Source organism: Argentina silus (genome assembly GCF_951799395.1).
Source record: "Argentina silus genome assembly, contig: scaffold_157, whole genome shotgun sequence".
In the NCBI taxonomy this organism is placed as follows: Eukaryota; Metazoa; Chordata; class Actinopteri; order Argentiniformes; family Argentinidae; genus Argentina; species Argentina silus.
In genome coordinates, this window is record NW_028153056.1 from 52,501 (window position 1) to 77,500 (window position 25,000).

At 47.1% G+C, this 25,000-nt stretch overlaps 2 protein-coding genes across 2 annotated transcripts in view; both read left to right on the forward strand.

The window, feature by feature from the left end:
* ascc3 (activating signal cointegrator 1 complex subunit 3) overlaps positions 1-9,048 on the forward strand; it is a gene marked incomplete at its 5' end in the record, with an annotated part of 60,112 nt that extends 51,064 nt beyond the window's left edge. The window contains 7 exons of the mRNA XM_083697720.1: positions 605-688; positions 879-1,019; positions 4,101-4,252; positions 4,786-4,936; positions 6,775-6,981; positions 7,305-7,480; positions 8,134-9,048. Coding sequence (XP_083553846.1) covers positions 605-688; positions 879-1,019; positions 4,101-4,252; positions 4,786-4,936; positions 6,775-6,981; positions 7,305-7,480; positions 8,134-8,275 — 1,053 coding nt within the window. The 3' untranslated portion in view covers positions 8,276-9,048. The remainder of the gene's footprint in view (positions 1-604; positions 689-878; positions 1,020-4,100; positions 4,253-4,785; positions 4,937-6,774; positions 6,982-7,304; positions 7,481-8,133) is intronic.
* Positions 9,049-14,110: 5,062 nt separating this feature from the next.
* The window catches only part of LOC310824473 (single-minded homolog 1-A-like), a gene marked incomplete at both ends in the record, with an annotated part of 17,091 nt that continues 6,201 nt past the window's right edge, over positions 14,111-25,000 (forward strand). The window contains 8 exon segments of the mRNA XM_083697721.1: positions 14,111-14,285; positions 18,918-18,994; positions 20,114-20,203; positions 20,355-20,463; positions 20,601-20,686; positions 21,753-21,952; positions 22,282-22,388; positions 24,245-24,392. Coding sequence (XP_083553847.1) covers positions 14,111-14,285; positions 18,918-18,994; positions 20,114-20,203; positions 20,355-20,463; positions 20,601-20,686; positions 21,753-21,952; positions 22,282-22,388; positions 24,245-24,392 — 992 coding nt within the window.

Genomic DNA, 25,000 nt, shown 5'->3' on the forward strand with positions numbered 1-25,000 from the left:
CTGCATCAACACCACAAACACACACCGTCAGCAAGATAGCAGGCCGTCAGATTGATGAAGGGTCATGGTTACACACACACTCTCACACACACACACACACACACAGGTCATACACACATGTACACACACTTGCGTACGTACATACACGCACACATACCTGCACACACATACATGCACACACACACACAGTCATTTGTGGATTGAACCCAGAGAAGCTGTAAAGTTGAGAGCAACCATCCATTGCGGAAGAAAGGCGGGGTTAGGGTCCCACTTGAACGCTGTGTGAATGGTGCTGTTTTATGAGCAGGTGTGTGTGTGTGTGTGTGTGTGTGTGTGTGTGTGTGTGTGTGTGTGTGTGTATGTGTGTGTGTGTGTGTGTGTGTGTGTCGTCCTGGTCAGAGAGAAGGGTTCTCTGGGTGAAAGAGAGGCCGTCTCTGGGGTGGGAGAACCTGGGGAGGCCCCCGGATGGAGTACAGCTGTTTTAACAGAGATGGTTAAAACAAAGGATCGAACACACTCTCATACCCAGCAGGGAACGGACTTCTTCCTCTCTGACTTTTGATCTCTCTCTCTCTCTCTCTCTCCCTCCTCCCTCCCCCTCCAGGATGCGGAGGAGTATGCAGAGCTGCCAGTCAGACACAATGAGGACCAGCTGAACAGTGAACTGGCTCAGCGCCTCCCCCTACAGGTAAACACCCACTCCTACGACAGCGCCCACACACACACACACACTTACACTCACACACACACTGACACACACACACACACACACACTCAAATACACACACACTCAAACACACACACACACACATTCAAACATGCACACACACTGCCTCCTCTCTGACTTCCCCCCCCCCCTCCCCTCCCCTCCCCTCCAGGTGAACCCCCACTCCTACGACAGCGCCCACACTAAGACCCACCTGCTGCTCCAGGCCCACTTCAGCCACGCCCAGCTCCCCTGCAGCGACTACGGAACTGACACCAAGACTGTCCTGGACAACGCCATACGCATCTGTCAGGTGGGTGGGACTGGGTGTGTGTGTGTGGGTGTGAGTGCGCGTGCGCGGGCAGCCCTGGGAGTCTCTGAGCACATCTTCATGTGGCAGTGGTGGATTACTCTGATGTTCTGGGCAGAAAAACCTCCACTTCTGCTCAGTGTCTTTGTTCTCTAAAAGTCTGGACTCCGAGTCGGCAGAGACTAGAATCTGAGCAGGATACGCCTCAGGGGAGCCTCAAAGCCTTTCACAGAAATCTGTAGGCTACTTACTTTGTCTGATACATGATTTTGTCAGATTGCCAATATTGATTGTTTTGATGTTGCTGTTGGTGAGTCTTCTAGGAGACAAATGTCTCTTTTGGGCCCACTTCTTTGTAGTTTGGGAGATTCATCCTTCGTGGTGTGTGTGAGTTGTGAGTTCCCCCCAGTCAGGGCAGAGTTAGCGGAGGCACGTATCTGCAGAGAAGGAGCAGACACACGGAGACTAAAGAGACGCACACACACACACACAGACACACAGAGACTAAAGAGACGCACACACACACACACATGCACACACACGGCACCAGAGACTAGAGACGACAGGGGGACATGGAGGGCTCACCACTGAGAGAGCTGGGTCTTATAATCAACCCCAATCAACCCCAAACAACCCAGAAGTACCCCAAACAACCCAGAGGTACCCCAAACAACCCAGAAGTACCTCAAAGTACCCAAAACAACCACAAACATTTTGATTGTTCCTGCCTGGACACCAAGGCCCCAGTATCTGACAGCGGTTGGCCATGCCTGTATATGTGCAGGTGTTTCTGTGTGACTCCAGAGTGTGAGAAGTGTCTGTCTCTGCTCTCAGGGCCTGTCTCATATGATCTGTCTCATATATCTATGTCTGAGGATCTGGTAGCGTTTGTTCAGGCCTGTGTGTATGTGTGGGTGATTATCCATGCTGTGCTGTGTTTGTGCGCATGTGCGTGTGTGCACACACACAGACACACACACACTGTGTATCTGGGAGTGATTGGCCATGGCTCTTCCATGTGGTTACTTTTCTGGCTTCCTGCTGTGGCACACCAGTGAGTTCTGGAATGTTCCGAGCCTTCCACGTTCCACGCTGATGTCAGCGTTCCGGGTTCTATAATCACCATTTTAGACCAACTCAAACATATCCATGCCAATGACAGAACAGCATTTTCAGTAGTGTAACAAACCTGTGTTAGGCTCACAAAAGTTAGCAAAATGTAGTTCATAGATAGTTACTCTGTCATTACTAAATACATCTTTAATTTGCTTTGAAACATTGACATAGTTGCACCACCAAGTTCACAGTGTGTGTGTGCGTGCTGTGTGTTGTGTGTGTGTGTGTGTGTGTGTGTGTGTGTGTGTGTGTGTGAGAGAGAGAGAGAGAGAGCGCCGCTCTTCCTCCATTCTTCAGAGAACAACCCCGCTAACTAACCCTAACCCCGCTAACTAACCCTAACCCCGCTAACTACCGCTAACCCTAACCCCGCTAACTAACCCTAACCCCGCTAACTACCGCTAACCCTAACCCCGCTAACTAACCCTAACCCCGCTAACCCCGCTAACTAACCCTAACCCCGCTAACTACCGCTAACCCTAACCCCGCTAACTAACCCTAACCCCGCTAACTACCGCTAACCCTAACCCCGCTAACTAACCCTAACCCCGCTAACCCCGCTAACTAACCCTAACCCCGCTAACTACCGCTAACCCTAACCCCGCTAACTAACCCTAACCCCGCTAACCCCGCTAACTAACCCTAACCCCGCTAACTACCGCTAACCCTAACCCTGCTAACTAACCCTAACCCCGCTAACTAACCCTAACCCCGCTAACTACCGCTAACCCTAACCCCGCTAACCCTAACCCCGCTAACTAACCCTAACCCCGCTAACTACCGCTAAACCTAACCCCGCTAACTACCGCTAACCCCGCTAACTACCGCTAACCCTAACCCTACTAACTAACCCTAACCCCGCTAACTACCGCTAAACCTAACCCCGCTAACTACCGCTAACCCCGCTAACTACCGCTAACCCTAACCCTACTAACTAACGCTAACCCCGCTAACTAACGCTAACCCCGCTAACTACCGCTAACTAACCCTAACCCTACTAACTAACGCTAACCCCGCTAACTACCGCTAACCCTAACCCCGCTAACTACCGCTAACCCCGCTAACTACCGCTAACCCTAACCCCGCTAACTAACCCTAACCCCCCTAACTAACCCTAACCCCGCTAACTAACCCTAACCCCGCTAACTACCGCTAACCCTAACCCCGCTAACTACCGCTAACCCCGCTAACTACCGCTAACCCTAACCCCGCTAACTAACCCTAACCCCGCTAACTACCGCTAACCCTAACCCCGCTAACTAACCCTAACCCCGCTAACTACCGCTAACCCCGCTAACTAACCCTAACCCTGCTAACTAACCCTAACCCCGCTAACTAACCCTAACCCCGCTAACTACCGCTAACCCCGCTAACTAACGAAGCCAGAGGGGTCTCTGTCATGTCACCTGACCTCTGACCTCCGGACTGCGGTGACATCAGACGGACTGTGATGTGTTAATGAAGCGCTACTTTAATGAGTGTTTTAATGAGCCTCAGTGATTATTAGTGATGGTACAGCTCACATTCATTATCTAGCTTAGATACAGAGCAGCTGAGCTCGGCAAACTCTAACCTCACTGAAGAGGATGAGAGGGAGGCAGAGAGTGTGTGTGCGTGCGTGTGTGTATGCATGCGTGCGTGCTGAAGGTGTGTGTGTGTGTGTTGAAGGTGTGTGTTAGTATATGTGTGTTTAACCTCTGCCTCCCCTCCCAGGCCATGCTGGACGTATCAGCCAGTGAAGGTGTGTGTGTGTGTGTGTGTGTGTGTGTGTGTGTGTGTGTGTGTGTGTGTGTGTGTGTGTGTGTGTGTGTGTGTGTGACCTCTCTCTCCCCTCCCAGGCCATGCTGGACGTATCAGCCAGTGAAGGTGTGTGTGTGTGTGTGTAACCTCTCTCTCCCCTCCCAGGCCATGCTGGACGTATCAGCCAGTGAAGGTGTGTGTGTGTGTAACCTCTCTCTCCCCTCCCAGGCCATGCTGGATGTATCAGCTAGTGAGGGCTGGTTGGTGACGTCCCTCAGCATCTGTAACCTGGTCCAGATGATCGTCCAGGGCAGGTGGCTCAGCGGCTCCTCCCTCCTCACCCTGCCCCACATCCAGCAGCAGCACCTCTACCTGTTCAGGTAACACACACACACACACACACACACTGTCAATACATACAGAGAGGCTGACACACACACACATACAAAAACACACTCTCTGTCAATACACACACAGACACACACACACACACACACACACTGTCAATACATACACAGAGGCTGACACACACACACACATACAAAAACACACTCTCTGTCAATACACACACACACACACACACAAAACCACACACTGTCAGTACACAAACACAAAAACACACTCTCTGTCAATACACACAGAGAGAGACACACACACACACACACACTCTCAATAGACACACACAAAACCACACACTGTCAGTCCACACACACCCATCACGTGGGTTCCAGCCCCCCTGCAGTGGGTTCCAGCCCCCCTGCAGTGAGGGGTAATTTGGTGCCAACTCAATAAAAATGGTAAGAGAGGGATGAAGAGGGATAGGTTCCCGTGGCGACGGACAGCAGGAAGCGTTGCTCATCGGAAAGTCACATGACCAAGCTTTGCCCCCCCCCCCACCTATTGTTCTCCACAGGAAGTCGGGCTCCACTAAAGGAAGGGGCGGGCCTGGAGGGTTCAGCGGACCAATCGAAGGCCTCCCTGAGTTGATCGCCGCCTGCGAGGGGCGGGAGCACACCTTCGCCTCCATGGTGGGGGCGGAGCTTCAGCCCGACCAGGTTTCCCAGGTAACGTAAGGTTGTCAGAGGTGTTCAGAGCTCTGTCACATGGGTGGAGGGACGTCTGAGGTGTTCAGAGCCCTGAGGCGGGTCAGGTGACCCGCGGGTCCGGGGCGCTCCAAACCAACCCTGTTGCGGGTCGTGTTCAGGTGGATTGTGGGAAAAGAAGTTGAGGCAGAATTGTTTTCCGGTTTGGTCCAAGAATATCATGACTTTGTGCATACAAACATCATGGTGGGCTGATACCCTGTACACTTTAAAACACTTCGTCTCTCATATGTGAGACTCACAGACCTGTTCAACCAAACATGCTCTGACAACACACTCACTACACTCACTCCAGACAACACACACACACACACACACTTACAAATACACACACACACTTACCCCCCCCCCCACACACACACTTACAAACACACACACTTACACACACACACAAACACCCCCCCCCCCCACACACACACACACACACTTACAAATACACACACACACTTACCCCCCCCCCCCACACACACACTTACAAACACTTACACACACACTTACAAACACACACACTTACACACACACACAAACACCCCCCCCCCCCCCACACACACACACACACTTACAAATACACACACACACTTACCCCCCACACACACACACACTTACCCCCCACACACACACACACTTACCCCCCCACACGCACACACTTACAAATACACACACACACTTACCCCCCCACACGCACACACTTACAAACACTTACACACACACTCACCCACACACACACACAAACACCCCCCCCCCCCCACACACACACACACACACACCACACACACACAGCAAGAGTGTGTCGATGGTCTCAGGTACCTCCAGGAGGCCCAATTACAGCCAGTGAGAGGTTTTACTGCTCCAATCTAAGTGTTAATTACACCGGTAATGAGAGGGACTGGGCGCCACCGCGGGCCGAGCCACCTCACCCAATCAGTGTCCCCCCTCCCTCGCCCCCTGCCGCTCACCCCCCTGTGGCGCTGCGGCCTGCTAATTAAATAATGAGATGCATGGCAGCGTGCAGGTGTGATTGGCTCGGGGAGAGTAATCCTCACATAAATAGCTTCCACCGGGTGGAGCGCTGAGCCCCTCCTCCTCCTCGCCTCTCACACCGGCCAGGCTTCAGGGTGCCGCACACACACGCACGCGCATACACACACATATACACACACACGCACGCACACACACACATATACACACACGCACACACACACATGCGTGCACACACACACATGCGCGCACACACACACATGCGCGCATACACACACACACACATGCGCGCACACACACACACATACACACACACTACCTCTACCACCTCCTCTCCCTCCCTCCTCTCTTGTTCTCTCCCTCCTGTTTGGGGATTGTGTTTTCTCCTCTGTTGGAGGCAGGGATGTTCAAACCGCCATGACACAGCCTGAGAAGCACATAAGAGCATGGTAGAGAGTGTGTGTGTGTGTGTGTGCGTGTACCTGTGTGTGTGTGTGTGTGTACCTGTGTGTGTGTGTGTGTGTGTGTGTGTGTGTGTGTGTACCTGTGTGTGTACCTGTGTGTGTGTGTGTGTACCTGTGTGTGTGTGTGTAGGGGGGGGGGGGGGGAATTATGTCTGTTTGAATGAATCAGGCTTTCATCAAACACTAGAGTCTGGCATGATGGATCTGTGTGTCTTATATAAGATTGTCTCTCAAGTCTGCTCCCTCCCTCTCTCCCTCCCTCTCTCCCACACTGGCTCCTTCCTCCTCTATCTGCACTCCCCTTTTCATTTCTCTTTTTCACATTCACTCCCCCCCTCCCTCCCTCCCTCCCTCCAGGCCTGGTCCTTCCTCAGCCATCTCCCGGTGGTGGAGGTGCGTCTGAGTGTGAAGGGCTGGTGGGAGCAGAGCCAGGAGCAGAGGGAGCGCCCCCTGCCTGCGGGGAGGATGAACCTCAGGGACGAGAGCAGCTGGCTGTCTGTCCACGCTGACCAGGAGTACGTCCTGCAGATCTACCTGCAGCGCATCAACACGGGCCAGCAGAGGGTTAGTACACACACACACACACACACGCACACGCACACAGACACACACACACACACATATACATACACACACACACATACGCATGCACACACACACACACATATATACACACACATATACACACATACACATATACACAGACATACACACACACACACACACACATATCCATACACACATATACACACACACACACATATATACACACACATACACACACACACACACACAGACATGCATACACATTCACATAAAAGGATGTTTATGGGTTTGAATATTTTATCGTGCGTGCGTACGTGCGTGCGTGCGTGTGTGTTCCCCAGAGGAAGCAGGACAGCAAGGCGCAGGCTCCCAGGTTCCCCAAGAACAAGGACGAGGGCTGGTTCCTGGTTCTGGGGGAAGTGGAACGCCGTGAGCTGCTGGCCATCAAACGGGTCGGATACCTCCGCAACCGGAACGCCGTGTCCCTGGCCTTCTACACCCCGGAGAAGACCGGAAAGTACGGGAATACCATGAGGAATACCGTTACACATTTTCACCAGGCCTAGGTCGGAATAGACTTTCAGATACCTGAGATGAGCTTGGTTGAGGTTGGTTGAGGTGGGTTGAGGTGGGTTGAGGTGGGTTGAGGTGGGTTGAGGTGGGTTGAGGTTGGTTGAGGTTGGTTAAGCTTGGTTGAGGTGGGTTAAGGTGGGTTGAGGTTGGTTGAGGTTGGTTGAGGTGGGTTGAGGTTGGTTGAGGTTGGTTGAGGTTGGTTGAGGTTGGTTGAGGTGGGTTGAGGTTGGTTGAGGTGGGTTGAGGTTGGTTAAGCTTGGTTGAGGTGGGTTGAGGTGGGTTGAGGTTGGTTGAGGTGGGTTGAGGTTGGTTGAGGTTGGCCCTCTGGACAGCCGAGGATGGGCTTTCAGAGGTGAATCCATCGGGCTAAAACTTGATCATCTCAAGTGTTTGAAAGTATATGAAATACTATTTCAACCCAGGTCCTGCTACACACACACACACACACACACACACACACACACACACACATGACTCTCCTGTGAATGCTGTGGTTGCATGTGTATCCTTTACTCATACACACATGCTCCCCCCCCCCCCCCCCCCCCACACACACACACACGTTGTCTCTCTCACTCACAGCCCTCCTCTCTCCAGGTGTATCTACACGCTGTACCTGATGAGTGACAGCTACCTGGGTCTGGACCAGCAGTATGATGTCCACCTCAACATCACGCCCCCAAGCATCGCCGCCCAGGTCAACAGTGAGGTCACAGAGGTCACCACCCGGAAGGCCTGAGAGTGACATCAGCAGCAGCGAGGTCACATAGGTCAGGGGCGGGAAGGATGGCGATGTTGATGACCACAACCCTACCACACACCTGCAACATCAACCTGACTATAACCACTAGGAATGCAGTTCTGGAATATGACGAGACAGTAATGACCACAAATATGATGATGACCACATATCCTGAACTGTGATGTCATGGTTCCTGAACTGTGATGTTATGGTTGTTGTTATGAACAGGATGAGTCCGGAGAACCGGTGATGATGATGATGATGATGATGTTGAGACTGTAATGAGCCTTCTAGGATCCCGGACATGGTTAATTCTACAGGAGAGGAGTTGGCAGACAGACAGACAGACAGACACACACACACACACACAGACAGACACACAGACAGACAGACAGACAGACACACAGACAAACACACAGACAGATACACACAGACAGACACACACAGACAGACACACACACACACACACACCAAGCCATGGTCTCAGAGCAACCAAAGTGTTCTTGTGGGCCCAGTAACAAGGATCTAATATAAGACAGCCTCGACCCATGTAGATGGTTCTAATGTGAGACAGAACCGTCTGGGCCCGGAGTCCTTCAGCAGGTTGCATCAACGTTACGTAACGACCCGATGAATAACTATTTAGTCGCAGCGCCGGTACTGACCGACCCGCAGCTGTATGTATCCCAGCCTTGGCCCCCCATCAAACACTCTGAAACCCCCGGCCGGCCAGGGGGGGGGGGGGAATAGAATAGAAACGATGAAAAGATAAACGGTCTTGATTTAAAAGGTTGATTTAGAGTGGGGGGGGGGGGGGTGAAATGTTTTATTGAGATGTTGTTGAGATGAAGATTAACAGAGGTACGCGAGGGGGGGGGAGATGGGGGGGTAGGAAAGAGGGAGAGAGAAGAGAGAGGGGGGTGGGTAGGAGAGAGAGAGAGGGGGGGAGTAGGAGATAGAGAGAGGGGGGGAGTAGGAGATAGAGAGGGGGGGGATAGAGACAGAGCACAAAGTGTGTTAGTTTACGGCAGGATAAACGTGGCATCTCTGTGTCCAACAGGGAACTGCTGGCTGCCTGACTGACAGAGTTTATTTAGGCTGCCGGGGTGGAATTCCGTGCAGGTGTGTGGAACATGCTTCCCGCTGTGGGAATACACTCCGGAGTGCCAAACTGTCACATCTGTTTCGTGAAATATATGCTCTCTTCTTCCACCCCCCAACCCCCCCCCCCTCCTCCTCCTCCCCTCCACCTCTCCAGAATCGTCTTTAGTGTTTATCCAGGGCAGGAGGGAGAAGCCTCCGCTCCATTGATGGAAAACTGCTCTGTAGAAGTTAATCAAACTGCCATAGTTAGTCATCAAATAGAGATGGATGTGACAAAACAATTATGATACGTGAAATACGCTATCTCCCAAATAGTTGCATTTGGTTTGTGTTTTGGATATGTTTTGTTTCTTGGGAGAAGTGCCAGAACTGTATTTGAGAACCAAAGTCATGAGCCAAAATCCAGTTCTTAAAATCTTGAAAAAATGTTTCAACCCCAATCAGTTGTTCTAACTCCTCTCTCCTGCCATGACGGCTTTGAAATGAACACGTTTTGTTTGAGGAAAATAAAGAAAAGATGAAAAAAAACTTCTAATGTGTTTTGTTTGTTTCCTTGTTCTTTGAGATGATGCCTTGATTTGTTTGTATATAATCCATGATGTACATGTGTCCAACTAGAAAGATTATTTCTATAATAACTCATGGTCTATTATCCATTAGGAAATGGACATCTCCTTGCTCAATTGCCGGTCCCCATCAACTGTTAAAACTGGAGTCGAACCAAAAACCTTTAGAGATGGGGGGGGGGGGGGGTAGAGACAGAGGGGGGGAGAGAGAGAGAGACTGAGAGAAGGGGAGAGACAGAGAGAGAGAAGGGGAGAGACAGAGAGAGACACAGGGAGAGAGAGAGAGAGACTAGCCTGTTCTGACCCCTTGCTCTCACCGCCATTAATACACTCTTTGTTTTACCATGCTATTACAGAGTCTTGCCTTACAGAGGAAAGGCAAGGCAGCGCCTGTTCCATCTCAGGCAACTGAGGAAATTCAGAGTCTCCCGGAGGATCCTTCAGTCCTTCTACTCTGGAGCTGTGGAGAGCATCCTGGCTGGCAACATCACCGTCTGGTACGGTAACAGCACGGCCCAGGACAGGCGAACTCTGCAAAGGGTGGTACGCCTGGCAGAAAAGACCATGGGAGCTCCAACCCCCCCTCTCCATGTCCTGTACACCAGGAGGTGTAGGACCAGAGCATACAGGATTATGAAGGACCCTCACCACCCGAAACATGGACTGTTCCAGCCGCTGCCGTCAGGAAAACGCCTCCGCTGTCATGCAGCAAAAACAGAGAGGCTAAGACTGAGTTTCTTCCCCCATGCCATCAGAATTGTCAACGATGACCCCACCAGTGCCCCCCTCAAGTCACTCACACATGCACTGTCATTCTAACACATATGCACACACATAATCATCCATCTGCTATTTATATTGCTTACTGGCTATACTGTTCATATTGTTTATACTGTTTATACTGTCCATACTGTATATTTTTTAGTACTTCTATTTTTATTTTATTGTATTTTAAAACTTATTGTGTTGTTGCACTACTCTGTGGCACTGTCACTTTTGCATTTCACTGTATACTTGTATGCACGTGACAAATAAAGAAATCTTGAATCTTGAATCTTGAGTCTGTGGATTCCAGAGTGATATGCTGTACTTGGCCCTTATAAAGAACTGGTTTATAAATAACTGATATATATTGACACATATAGTAGTATGTGGATACATTACACAAATCATTGAGCTTGACCGCAATATATCAACTGAATAGATGGTCATTTAGGCCTAGTCTGTCCGTGTGTGTGTGTGTGTGTTTCTGTCTGTCTCCGTTAATGTTATGACACTGCCGCCCCGCGCGCCGCCTCCCTCACCGGCAGAGCTGTCAAGTTGACCACGTGACCTCCCCAATTACCGCGCATCCCCCTATACGCGCAGCTGGATTGTCAAAGGTCTGTCTGTGTTCCTGAACTGCTTGAGAACTGAAGCAATCAAAACGTGATATTTTTTATTTTTATTCACATAGGCTTATCTAATTGGTGATGAATTTCCACCTTTGCATTGCGTTCATGGCGGTCAGAGCTAAGGACCAGGCTGCTGAGTAGGTCAGCAGGTTTGGAGACATGTTTGCGCTCTGAAGCAGTTTGCTGTCTCTCGTTATTTAAATATATGACGCATGTTATGAACCTATTCAAACGCCTTTTAAGATCCTAAGATAACCTAAGTGTTACAAATGTCTAGGTCGAGGTTTATGCTGAAGGCCTACGGGTGTTCCATAGGCCTATAAATCAATAATTTTCCAAAATGTCTCGTATTATTATTTTATTTGTTTTTCGCTTCTAAGTAGTTTAATGTGTTCACAGTGAGATGAAGGCTATATTTTTGTAGCAATTAAGATGATTAAAAACGGGATGCCTCGTTAGGGATAATTAAGGGCATGGTATAGATATGCTATAGATATAGTTAGTTAGGCCTTAATTGGCCACTGGATGCAGCCGAGCCTGGCGTTATCATGGCTCCAACTCCATTCTGACTCAGGACTTTATAATCTGGAGTATTTTCAATTGTTCTCTTTTCCACAGACTTCGTCTAATTAGCAGTAAATTCGGGCTTTGAGAAAAGGTTAAACCAGCGTCAACCATTCCGTGCGCGCACCGCATCCTGGCTGATTTTCTCGCGCTCGCTCGCTGCAGGTGATATCCCATTACCGGGAGCACGGGGGCCAACCGTGTCGAAAGTGACAGAAATACGACGAACACACATGATAAGGGAAACGAGAGAGAGAGAGAGAGAGTGTGTGTGTGTGTGTGTGTGTGTGTGTGTGTGTGTGTGTGTGTGTGTGTGTGTGTGTGTGTGTGTGTGTGTGTGCAGGGGCTTACTTGTCTTCCTCTAGAATTGTGTCCTAGACCTACACATTTGTCTGCATAATGAACTGGAATATATGTAGCCTATAAATAAATGTATTAAAATGTTATGTATTTTCTATCGATGGTCAATTTGTATAATACAATAATGGACCTACTTTATGGGGGGGAAATCACACATTAACACTCTTCAGATTTAAGTATTTTGGAAGTTGTTTGTATACAGGCCTATATTTCGGTGAAATTAGTGGAGCACTAGGCCCTACGGGCCTCTATGCTGTTCAGTCCAGGCCTCTAATGTTATGCAACGTTTGCAATTTAATTCAAACATGATTGGAAGATTATATATCTCAGTTCTCTGAAGCTATGCCGTTAGCCATCTTTTCGAAAACACTCTCTCGTTTAATTCCATGTTGAATGCTGAATAACACTGAGCACACACTAACTGTTAATGCTATTTTTGTAGCCTTTTAATATTACTATTGTTTCACTGATATAGCCCTATCATTTGCGTGCTGTACAGAGGCGTTGTTAACTTGGTGACAGCAGGATGGAGAACGCTTGCCAATTCGGTCCACCCAACGGATAAAGGCACAAACCGTTAACATTCGTCCCCTTCGTTGTAAAAGAGTAATCCTGCACACGTTCACCATGTTGTTTTCGACAAGGCCAGAGGTGAGAATTTCCACGAGCAAATCCCGGTTTCTCGCCGAGCTCCGACACGTTGATAATAACAATGCCCAATAGGGAGGCGGACTGGACCACTGCTCGCCCAATGAGAGAGGGGATGGCTGGGGACACAGCGGGGGAGGGCCGTCCTCGGATTCTCCTGGAGAAAGAGAGAGATCGTGTGAGTTAATGGCAGAGAAGAGGTTGGAAACTATTTCGATACACTTGCATCCCCGAAACAGAGACGAGGGACATGCTGTGAGTGTCAGCTGTGTTTTAGAAGGAGTAAAAACTAAGGAATGTGTCCACGAAAACTGTTTTGGGGGTAGAGAGAGGCGGCGCTGCTGCAGACTGGTTGAGATATCAGAGTTGGATGGTTGCCTTGGAGCTCCGAGGTGAGTTGACAATCAATCGATCATGGTTTCCATGTCTTTATCCTGAAACAAATGTTCAGTCGTTATTTTAAAAAAATAATAAAAAAAAGTCAATATGATTTCGAGAATAGTATATACTCACGCTCAAGCACTATGAATAATGTATTTTCTCCCTGTAGGCCTATGTTGTATAATGTTAAGTTCGGTGGTCTGTTTCTCATATCATTGCACTGGTCCATCATACTGCAAGTGTTGTAGGCAGGCACTGTATAGTAGTAATAATAATAATAATAATAATAATAATAATAATAATATATCAGTTATGATTGGGTTTGCATGCATTATAATATGACATTTGTTCGCGTCAAACATTAATCGAAATGAGTTAGACACTGGTTTGTTTTTCCAAAGGGGACGTGATGTTTTCGACAGCGGGGAGAAGGACCTAAACTCTGCGCGGTAACACCGGGCACGGTGGGCCCAAGTGGATGTCATGTACCGTGAATATGGAGCCATGGCTGATCATCAGAGCCCGCTGTCCCTCCACCTAATTAAGGATGTGCTGCTCCCACGGCGCCGGTCTGATTCATCCTGGAAGTAACGCGGGAATGTCTGTGTTTTTATTTCTGGATTTAGTCTAAAAACGGATAAACTACATCTGCCGTCTACCTTGACGCACCAACACAGCCGGCGGTCAGCGCCTGAGACAGAATGCATGGGCGCAAAGCTGTGAAATGATTTATTTACACTGTAGTTCTGTCTATTGACTGGCCTTTAGTGGGGACTGAATTCACTAAGGGGAAAAGGAAACTAGTCCTTATGAAAATGAAAGAAAAATCTAAAAACGCCGCCCGGACTCGACGGGAGAAGGAGAACAGTGAGTTCTACGAGCTGGCCAAACTGCTGCCGCTGCCCTCGGCCATCACCTCTCAGCTCGATAAAGCTTCAATCATTCGGCTCACGACAAGCTACTTGAAAATGAGACTAGTCTTTCCTGAAGGTAAGATTTCTCACTATTCACATTTATTATTAGGTTCTTATTATTTTCATATATTGGTAATATATTTTTATTATTGTTGTTGTTATTGTTATTATTATTAGTAGTAGTAGTAGGAGGAGGAGGAGTATTGTTAGTTATTAAGCGTTAGTTATTATCATGAATAATTCAAGTAACCCTAATTATTGTCCATATTAATTGTTGTTGTTTTTTATTTGATGCTCAGATATAGTCTGTTTTTTTTAAATTATTATTATTATAGATTTACTCATATCAGGTGTAAATATTGACTGTGATTATTATCATCGCGTTGTGTTAAATCGTCTATATGACAACAGTGTGTCAGTGTTAAGCCTGTCTGTTATAATGATGACGCCTGCCGTGTTGATAACGTTTTAATTCCTCCGTCCTCCTGTAAGACACCTGTGCTACTACTTACCCTCGTTTACACGTTCCACTGGGAGATCACTGAAGCAGAATTACTGCGTTTCAGTTAGGAGAAAAATAAACATGCGTAAATTACACCGTTACAGTCAGTATAGGCCTGCTTTAAATTCTAACGCAAAATGCGCTTTCATTTGTGTTTATTAATTATGAATTACTATGACTGCTTATTATTAACCAGTATATTCAATACCGGTAGGACTACAGGCTCACATAATTGTAATAATATTATTGTTATTATTATTTTATAAACAATCAAATCTCACGTTTGCCACACGTAAGAATCTATTATTCATATGTAACCATATTGGATGTCTCCTGGCACGAGATTTTCCAACTTTATTGTTCAGTGGAATTTGTGTTTTCAGCCCCCCTAAATCAATCCTGCCCAAACAAACAAAGTTCCAGCGAGTCAGATGGCGCCTTTACGCGCACAACGGTCCATGAAACGAGGAGTGTGTGTGTGCATAAGTGAATATCTGACCGGCCCAAACCTCCCTTTTGTCTCTCAACACGCTGTTTGTCTTTTCTCTTTTACATCCATGTACGTGTCGTCGCCTTTCAGAGCCGGGCGACCGTGATGGCCCCGCATGACGATTAGCCGTCGTTTGCCACCGTTCTCCCGCGCGGTCTCCACGGGCCCCGGTTCTGCGTGACTGTGACACACACTCGCCAATTAGGCCTGCAGCCGCGCGACTAGCTGTCTGATCTCTCTTAAAACATATGGAGGTCCTTGTAATACTGAGAGAGAGAGAGAGAGAGAGAGACAGAGAGACAGAGAGACAGAGAGAGACTAGAATGGGTTTTCCAAGCCGTGGCTCGTTCATTTTAAGAGACAGAAAGACAGAAAATGAAAACATCCGAGGAGTTGTACTACAAAGATTATTTTGGTTCGGGGTCTTTATCGATTCTCCTGTTGTTGTTATTGTATAGGGCCCAAAATGGCCTGTATGATCAGAAATTCATCACCATCCTACACCTAGATATTTCGATCATGTTCATGATTGATTTTCTATGTTCCAGCACTCTAAGCTCATTTTGAACATATTATATTATATTAACGATATTCACTCCAACCAAAACAGTGCACAATTTACACGTCCCGTGGCCCGTGTGCCAGTGATTTTCGATCGTGTATTTTTGCTGATTTTTAATGTAGGTGCGTTTATAACATAGGCGTGTGTCATGGTGTCTATATTTTCCTCCTTGATGTGTCAAACCTCTCAGTATATCGGCGAGACACCGTGAGCGAAGCCTACCTTGACTACATCAACATAACCCAAAATAACAAGAATGTATTTACATTTTGTCTCGGTTAAATATCAATCAAATAGTCTGCACCAAATGTGTATGATCTAGTTATTTATGGCATACTTTGCTTGTGTTTTAGATGTTAATGATAGGCCTACGGAACGCGCATAAATACAGGCCTACTGGTCCACATGAATAGGGCTTCCCAGCCCACCCATAGCTGTGACAGAACAGGATGGAAAAATGAATCCTGAAGGCTCGAGATACTGATTTGTTTTTATCACTGGACCACGTCTCACAAAAACAAAGGATTTCCACGCTCCGTAAAGGCACACTGCACACAGGGACGCCAGCATATGGTAAAATCAACTATGAATAATGGAAGATACAGTGTCGCAGGAGAGAGGGGGGGTCATGGTGGAGGGGGTGTCTCCTGCCTGTATACTCACGTCCAAGATGGGGGGGGGGGGGGGTCATGGTGGAAGGGGGTTCTCCTGCCTGGAGGAGTCTAGGATGGGGGGGGGGGTCTCCTGCCTGTATACCCACGTCCAGGAGGGTCGCCTATTCGTCAGTGATGCGTTTTACGACCCGTATTGAGAGCCATGTGCTTTCCTCATTAAACCGCCTCTGCTGTTTTAAAGCGCTGTCTGTCAGTGTCCAACACAGGGCTGCCTTTGGTCCTTATGGCAAAGCTGACGACTTGAAACACAATATTGCATGTCAGCCCCGGCGAAAGTGACCGTGTTTATAGCAAAGGAAACGTATTCGTCCCGAGTTATTCGACAGTAAAAGTTGATATGCAGATATGTGAAGGTGAGAGTGTTTAGCGGTCATTATTATTTATGACACGCCGAGCGGTCGCTAACCTCTGCTCCACCCCTGGCCGTCCGACCGAGTTGCCGTTCTTCTGTTGTTTTTACAAGGCCTCCTCCGTCTTCCACGCCTGTTAGATTCATGGGAAACAAAAACAGCCGTTAAAAATCCGCACTTACACAAATTGGTTTTGGTGTGACACAAGCTATGTTTTGGGGAAAAAAAGACCTCGTCGTAACACCAGACGAAGTCTATATCACCGAGAACTACTGACGAATGGTCTACATCTGTTCATGGCTACACACTTAGCCCGTTTAGCCCAGGCCCTATGCCGTACTGGCGTGTCCACTTCTACCTTAGTTCAGCCACAGAACAATCCATTTTCTCACCAAATGCTTACCTCAAACCGGCACTTAAACTAAACGGACACAATGGCGTGTAGCTAGGCTATAAAACACCGTGTTTAGACCCACACGAAGGTGCCATAATGGTGTTTATCTGTGTAGCACAGACCCGTCGAGGTAGCTATAGGTCGAGGGAACCGGGAGCTGTTCCAACGGCCATTTTAGGCTATAAGAGGAATTGTTTTCTAACGCCGCTGTGAGCCACGGAAACATCTCTCACGACGCGTTCCCCCTCTCTCTCCACACTAATCTCTGAGTCGCTACTAACACCGCTTTAGTTTGGGAGGTAGGCCCTACTCTGTTCAGTTTAAACCACTCCATGTTGGAGTATGTTGAGATGGTATCTCTGAATAATCTGCTCCTCCACACACTGGGCAGTTTAGTCATTATCCTGTTATTTAGTCATTATCCTACACACACATTACCCGCCAAACACACGGTCCCACGCACCTATTGGCCAGTTCGGTCGCTATGGAGACTCCTCGAGGAAGTGATAGTTCCTTTCTACGGCTCCGTGTAAACGTCACGTTATATTCCAAACACGTTGTCACTCACAGCGCTTATTAACATTACCCTTCAACGTTAAGGCCACCATGCCTCTCATTCGGCCCGTACGTCCTACTGCTTTGTCAGCCGCTGTGTTCGTAGTTACAGTTTTGTCAGAGAGAGAGAGAGAGAGAGAGAGTTAGATTGCCAGAAGGACTAATAGAAGTTTCCATACAAATCAAGTACGGCCCTAATTATGTCCAGTCGCTGGTGTGATCATATCACACATATTGCTCTAACTCCAAACGATATCTTAGAGACAACAACAACAAATAACGTCTTGCTGGCTTTTCAATGCATGATAATTCAGAAATATTTGTAGCCTATTGAATAATAAATGGTTTTCCTGATGCGCTTGTACCCCAGCAGTGAAGGGGCTTTGAGAGTATTTGAGTTGTGGTTAAGGAGTAATGTGATTGTTTCTGTTGTTGTAGACGTGGAGTGCATGTTTGGTTGATATTAAAATACAATACCGGGTTTTACCGTGATCTTTGCAACGGTGTTTGTTTTCGTACGATTTGCATTTCAATTGGGGCTGCGCGCGGGCTTACCGGGGGGGACAGAAACTGTTGTTTGTTTTATCGAGTTTAGTTGGTTCCTGCCGGTGTGTCGTGGAGAAGGTTTTGCATTTTCAATGTCTTAATTAATCTGTTCACAGTCGATTCCTTGCGAAAATATGTTCGTTGTGTAGGCCTATGAAAAGTGTTATGTTTCACCATTTGAATGATATTTAGATTTTGTATTTTATGATTAAAAGCATTTGGTTATGTTAGTGATCATGGTACCTATCTTTATATCTTGAAAGATGATCATTATTATAAGCTAATAATTACACTGTTATTGCACATGAACCCGTTGCAAAACGAAATCAATCATCTCAAAGGCCTTCTTTCGATAAGAACACATTATATTATTATTATTATTATTATTATTATTATTATTATTATTTAGTAGTAGTAGTAGTGTTGTTGTTGTTGTTGTTGTTGTTATTATTATTATTATTATTATTATTATTATTATTATTATCACTAGTATAATTATTGTCATAATTATTGTGATCATCATTATCTGTATTTCTCTATGCCTTTGTCATGCGTGTGACAAAAGCTAAAGCAAGACCCGCTGTAGGGACAAAGATTGTCTAATTTGATATTTCTGTTTCCAACATCTGTCTCAGGTTTGGGAGAATCCTGGGGTCACTTGAGTCGCTCCTTGGACAACGTGGGGCGCGAGCTGGGGTCCCATCTTCTGCAGGTGCGGTCTCAAAATACAGACGTTCCCACGCCGCACACGCGTCCCAAAATTAACACATCTCTCATATTTTCACAAATATATACAAAAATAATCACGTTTTTCTACCATTGAAACGGAAAAAAAATGCTTTGTGACCACTATGATCAGGCTATTATTATTGTTAATATTATTATTATTATTATTATTATTATTATTATTATTATTATTATTGTTAATATTGTTATTGTTATTGTTATTGTTATTATTATTATTATTGTTCCCTGTTATAGGTTATACCCTGTCAGTTGTCGCCCCGTTGCCTGCATATTTAACCAGAGTGATTTCTCTCCTGCTGCTCTCGTTCTTGTGGCTTTAGGTCCGGAAATAAGCTAAACGCATTCATAGTCACGCGCCGTGCCTCTCGTTCCCCCTCCACGGTTCCCTCCTTAACGGGGTTCCAACATTACCGTAACAACACCGAATACAGCACAGCAGAGTAGGACAGGGAGGCCCGTTAGCAGCTCGAGCAGAGAGGCAACCCATAACAGCGTAACGACCAGAATAATTGTACAATGTAATTAAAGTACTACATGCTAATTCGTAGCGTAGGCCTATCGTCATTGTTGTTATTATTGGCGTATGATTATCAGGCTATTATGCTCGAGTTTTAACTTGTTTTTTGATGTTCTCTTTTTACTAGTTTGTGCATAATTTTGGCTAAATAAATCCAGGATCTTGCTTTGTTTCTATGGACAGGCTTAGACCTGCTTGCTCATTGTTTCAATATGATAATGTATTATAATGCAGGCCATGTATCGTGTGGTTGGCTCTCTAGACCCACGCCATTGATAATGTTTATGTGTTCAGTAGGAGGGATGAAGTAGCCTAATCTGTGAGGTAGATTTAGTCTCCTCAATAAGCTACAGCCATTTGTCAACGCGTGTGTTGACGCTGTTTTTTTAGGCTATACATTTGTTTGATTATTTGCATATTTATTTTTTGGCATCTTGTTTTAAAAGCACATTAAACATTTATATAAATGCTTTTAAATTGTCAAATGACACCAATTCAACCGTGCCTACTTGTATATCATCTAATTCAAATAATATACGTAATCGTTGATTAACGTGTGTTTTTCAGACGTTGGACGGCTTCATTTTCGTGGTTGCTCCGGACGGTAAAATCATGTACATTTCTGAAACAGCGTCGGTCCATTTGGGCTTGTCACAGGTAGGTTACGCAATATGTTCATATTCTAAGTTAACGAGACTAGTACAGAATACACCATCTTCTATTCTATTTAAATCGTCACCGTGTTGCGTTATGGGTTATGGCCTATATTGACGTTTCGGAAAGCTCTCATCAGAGGTGATTTCCACAGGTAGAGCTGACGGGCAACAGCATCTACGAGTACATCCACCCGGCCGACCACGATGAGATGACCGCAGTGTTGACCGCTCACCAGCCGTACCACTCGCACTTTGTTCAGGGTACAGTACGGCGTCTGACTGGCGGCTGGGCTGTGTGTTGTTGTGATGATGTATCGGCCAGATTTACATTTAAATGGTTGACAAGACGTGGCTGATTGCTGTGTTCCCCCCCCCCCCCTCTCTCTCCCTCTCTCTAGAATATGAAATGGAACGCTCGTTCTTCTTGAGAATGAAATGCGTCCTGGCGAAAAGGAACGCGGGTCTCACGTGCGGTGGATACAAGGTAGTCAAGTCAAGTCTCGTTTATTTGTCATTAAATCGACCAGAAGTTTACAACGCAACCAAAGACCTGAGACAGAGCAGCGCTACGACATCAATCAACATCAACAATAGAATGTAGTAACAGCTAATAGACAATAATATAATTATGGAATGTTATAATGTTATGATATAATCATGACTGAATCAATCAATCAATTATCATTTTGAGACAAATGATTGACACTGATTGCAGGTTAATTCACACACATAACAGGCAAAAGTAATCAAATGATATCAATCGCCGTTGACGGGCATTACGATGAGACAATGCATGGTTTGTTTTGTCACACTTATCCATGTAAGCATACACACACTGGAGCTGGCGTTGTGTATGCTTGTGTATTGAACTGGGATGAATAATAAGCCTTTTGCGTGTTTATTTTTGCCCATAATTGTTTATGGTGTGGTAACATACCTCATCATAAACAAGCCTTCAGGGTACGTGTCTTTACCTCAGTGGTTTGAGACGTAGCCTCTGTGATGTCTATCGCTGTCTCGAGGGCTGCGGTCCAACATGCGTTCTTGCACTCTGTCTGGAACGGATGTAAAAGGCGAGTAGGAGTATACAAGTACTGTGTGTGTGTGTGTGTGTGTGTGTGTCTGTGTGTGTCTCTGTGTGTGTGTGTGTGTGTCTGTGTGTGTCTCTGTGTCGGTGTGTGTGTGTGTCTGTGTGTGTGTGTGTGTGTGTGTGTGTGTGTGTGTGTGTGTACTCCTACAGGTACTTGGTATACGGTCTAGATAGAGAGCGCAAGAACGCATGTTGGAACACAGCCAGGAGCTTTGTCTGTCCAATAAATCGTAACACTTAAAAATGTAGGAGTGCCTTAATTAACCTGACTTACTTAAGTGCCTCACTTAACTGCAAGGTTCCTGGATCGATTCCAACCCTCGACATATCTGGCATGTCATCTCACCCATCCTTCCTGTCGCTCTCTACTGTCTTCTGTTCCAATAAAGCAGAAATGCCCTAAAAACTTGTATTAATAATGAATTTATTTTTTTTATTGTATTTTACCTGATGTTCTCAGGTGATCCACTGCAGCGGGTACCTGAAGGTCCGTCAGTACAGCCTGGACATGTCTCCGTTTGACGGGTGCTACCAGAACCTGGGCCTGGTGGCGGTGGGCCACTCCCTGCCCCCCAGCGCCGTCACGGAGATCAAGCTGCACAGTAACATGTTCATGTTCAGAGCCAGCCTCGACATGAAGCTCATCTTCCTGGACTCCAGGTGTGTGTGTGTGTGTGTGTGTGTGTGTGTGTTTGTGTGTGTGTTTGTTTGTTTGTGTGTTTATGCAAAGTAAACAAGCAATGTGTGTGTGTGTGTGTGTGTGTGTGTGTATACTGAATGGGGATAGATCAGAGTATGTGAATAAGCATATATATGTAAGTGTGTATATCATCAGTGTCTGTGTGTCTGTGTGTGCGTGTATGTGTGTGCGCATGTGTCTGTGTGTGTGCGTGTGTCTCTGTGTGTGTGTGTGTGTGTGTGTGTGTGTGTGTGTGTTTGTCTGTGTGTGTGTGTGTGTGTGTGTGTGTGTGTGTGTGTGTGTGTCTCAGGGTAGCGGAGCTGACAGGGTATGAGCCACAGGACCTGATAGAGAAGACTCTGTACCACCACGTCCACAGCTGCGACTCCTTCCACCTCAGATGCGCCCACCACTTGTGTGAGTTAGGTTTGTTTTCATCTCCTACATTAACCACCTCTCCACTGTGGTCCTCTGCAGCTCAGTGTGGTCCTTTGTGGCTAACCCTAACCCTAACCCTAACCCTAACAACGCTTAAGTTGTGGGTTTGATTCCCGCTGGGACCATATATACTGAAATGCATGTACTCACTGCAATGTAAGTCGCTTTGGATAAAAGCGTCAGCTAAATGGCGTATATACTCACAGCGTCCAGCTCGTCCCCCTCACACCAGATTGCTGGGAGCTTACTAGCAAGAGATGCCAGCATTTAGTTCCTGCAATCGCGCTGACTGGTTTGGTCATTCACACAGTACCAGTACCACTCCGAATTGGGGCGATGTGGCAGTTCACTCAGAGCTTAAAAATGTCAGTTATCCAAGTTTTAGAAAAGAAAAACACAGCTTGAGCACACTGGCTTTCTTGCTACTTCACGTTTATGTGGAAAGATTTACTCCAAGATCTTCTCCAAATGACTATGTTAAGATCTACCCTATCTTCTCAAAATGACTATGTTAAGATCTACCCTCATCTTCTCCAAATGACTATGTTAAGATCTACCCTATCTTCTCCAAATTATTACGTTAAGATCTACCCTCATCTTCTCCAAATGATTACGTTCTGGGGGATCGTTTCTGCAGACCTGGAACAGGATCTGGGGGATTGTAACACCAGCGTTTGACTGCCTGTTTTGACGTAAGATACGTCAAAAACGTACGATATGTTGCGTAAGAGTTATGTGAATTACGACTTGCGTAACTTTGACTGGTTAAGTTTAGGCTGGTGGAGGTAGAAATCGGGAGGACGGGCTCATTAATTCCACTTCGTGCATTACAACGAGCCCGGCCTCTGATTTCTACCTCCAGGCAGCCTCTCCTGGTTAATAAGCATGAACGCCCGCTCCCTAGATTTCCCATGCTCTCACTCAGACTTCAACACCAGCACCACGTCACCTGAAAAAAAGTGCAAATGCTTTCTTCTTCTAAGTTCCGAGTTTTGTAAGCAGCAATTAGCTATAATGTGTTTCATAATTGGGTAATATGATTGTAGGGCAACATTGACTTCTTCATATATAGAGCAGTGTGTTGCAATTATCCTCTCATCCACACAGAGGCGATCCCAGCAGATAAGAGAGGGCCTGAAAAAAATTGATCTGGGAGGAATCACATGATCAGTTAGGCTGTGATGTTGAACGGCAATATCAGAGAGAATTTTAGTTTGGAATGTTGATGTAAAAAAGTAGTATTTTGGTTTCTAACACACAGGCACATGCATGCATGCAAACACACACACACACACATGCAAACACACACACACACGCACACACACACACACACACACACACACACACACACACACACACACGCAAACACACACACACACGCAAACACACACACTCACACACACACACACACACACACACACACACACACACATACACACACACACACACACACACACACACACAGACACACACACACACACACACACACACACACACACACACACACTCCTCATTCCGCTGTCACTAACCTCTCTATTTGCCATATAACCTGACTCCCCCCCCTCCCCCTGCTCCCTCCCCCTCCCTCCCTCCCCCTGCTCCCTGCCCCCCTCCCCCCTCCCTCTCCCTCTCCCTCCCTCCCTCCCTCCCCCCTCCCTCCCTCTCCCCTCCCTCCCTCCCCCCTCCCCTCCCTCCCTCCCTCCCCCCTCCCTCCCTCTCCCCTCCCTCCCTCCCCTCTCCCCTCCCTCCCTCCCTCCCTCCCTCCCTCCCTCCCTCTCCCCTCCCTCCCCCCTCCCCCCTCCCTCTCCCCTCCCTCCCCTCCCCCCTCTCTGCAGTGCTGGTGAAAGGCCAGGTGACCACCAGGTACTACAGGTTCCTGGCCAAGCAAGGCGGCTGGGTGTGGGTCCAGAGCTACGCCACCATTGTCCACAACAGCCGCTCCTCCAGACCCCACTGCATCGTCAGCGTCAACTACGTCCTCACGTGAGTGGCCTGGATCTACACACTACCTACACACAACTACACACTACCTACACACAACTACACACTACCTACACACAACTACACACAACTACACACTACCTACACACAACTACACACTACCTACACACAACTACACACAACTACACACTACCTACACACAACTACACACTACCTACACACTACCTACACACAACTACACACTACCTACACACAACTACACACAACTACACACTACCTACACACAACTACACACTACCTACACACTACCTACACACAACTACACACTACCTACACACTACCTACACACAACTACACACAACTACACACTACCTACACACAATTACACACTACCTACACACTACCTACACAGAACTACACACTACCTACACACTATCTACACACAACTACACACTACCTACACACTATCTACACACAACTACACACTACCTACACACAACTACACACTACCTACACACAACTACACACTACCTGCACACAACTACACACAACTACACACTACCTACACTCTACCTACACACTACCTACACACTACCTACACACAACTACACACTACCTACACACTACCTACACACTATCTACACACTACC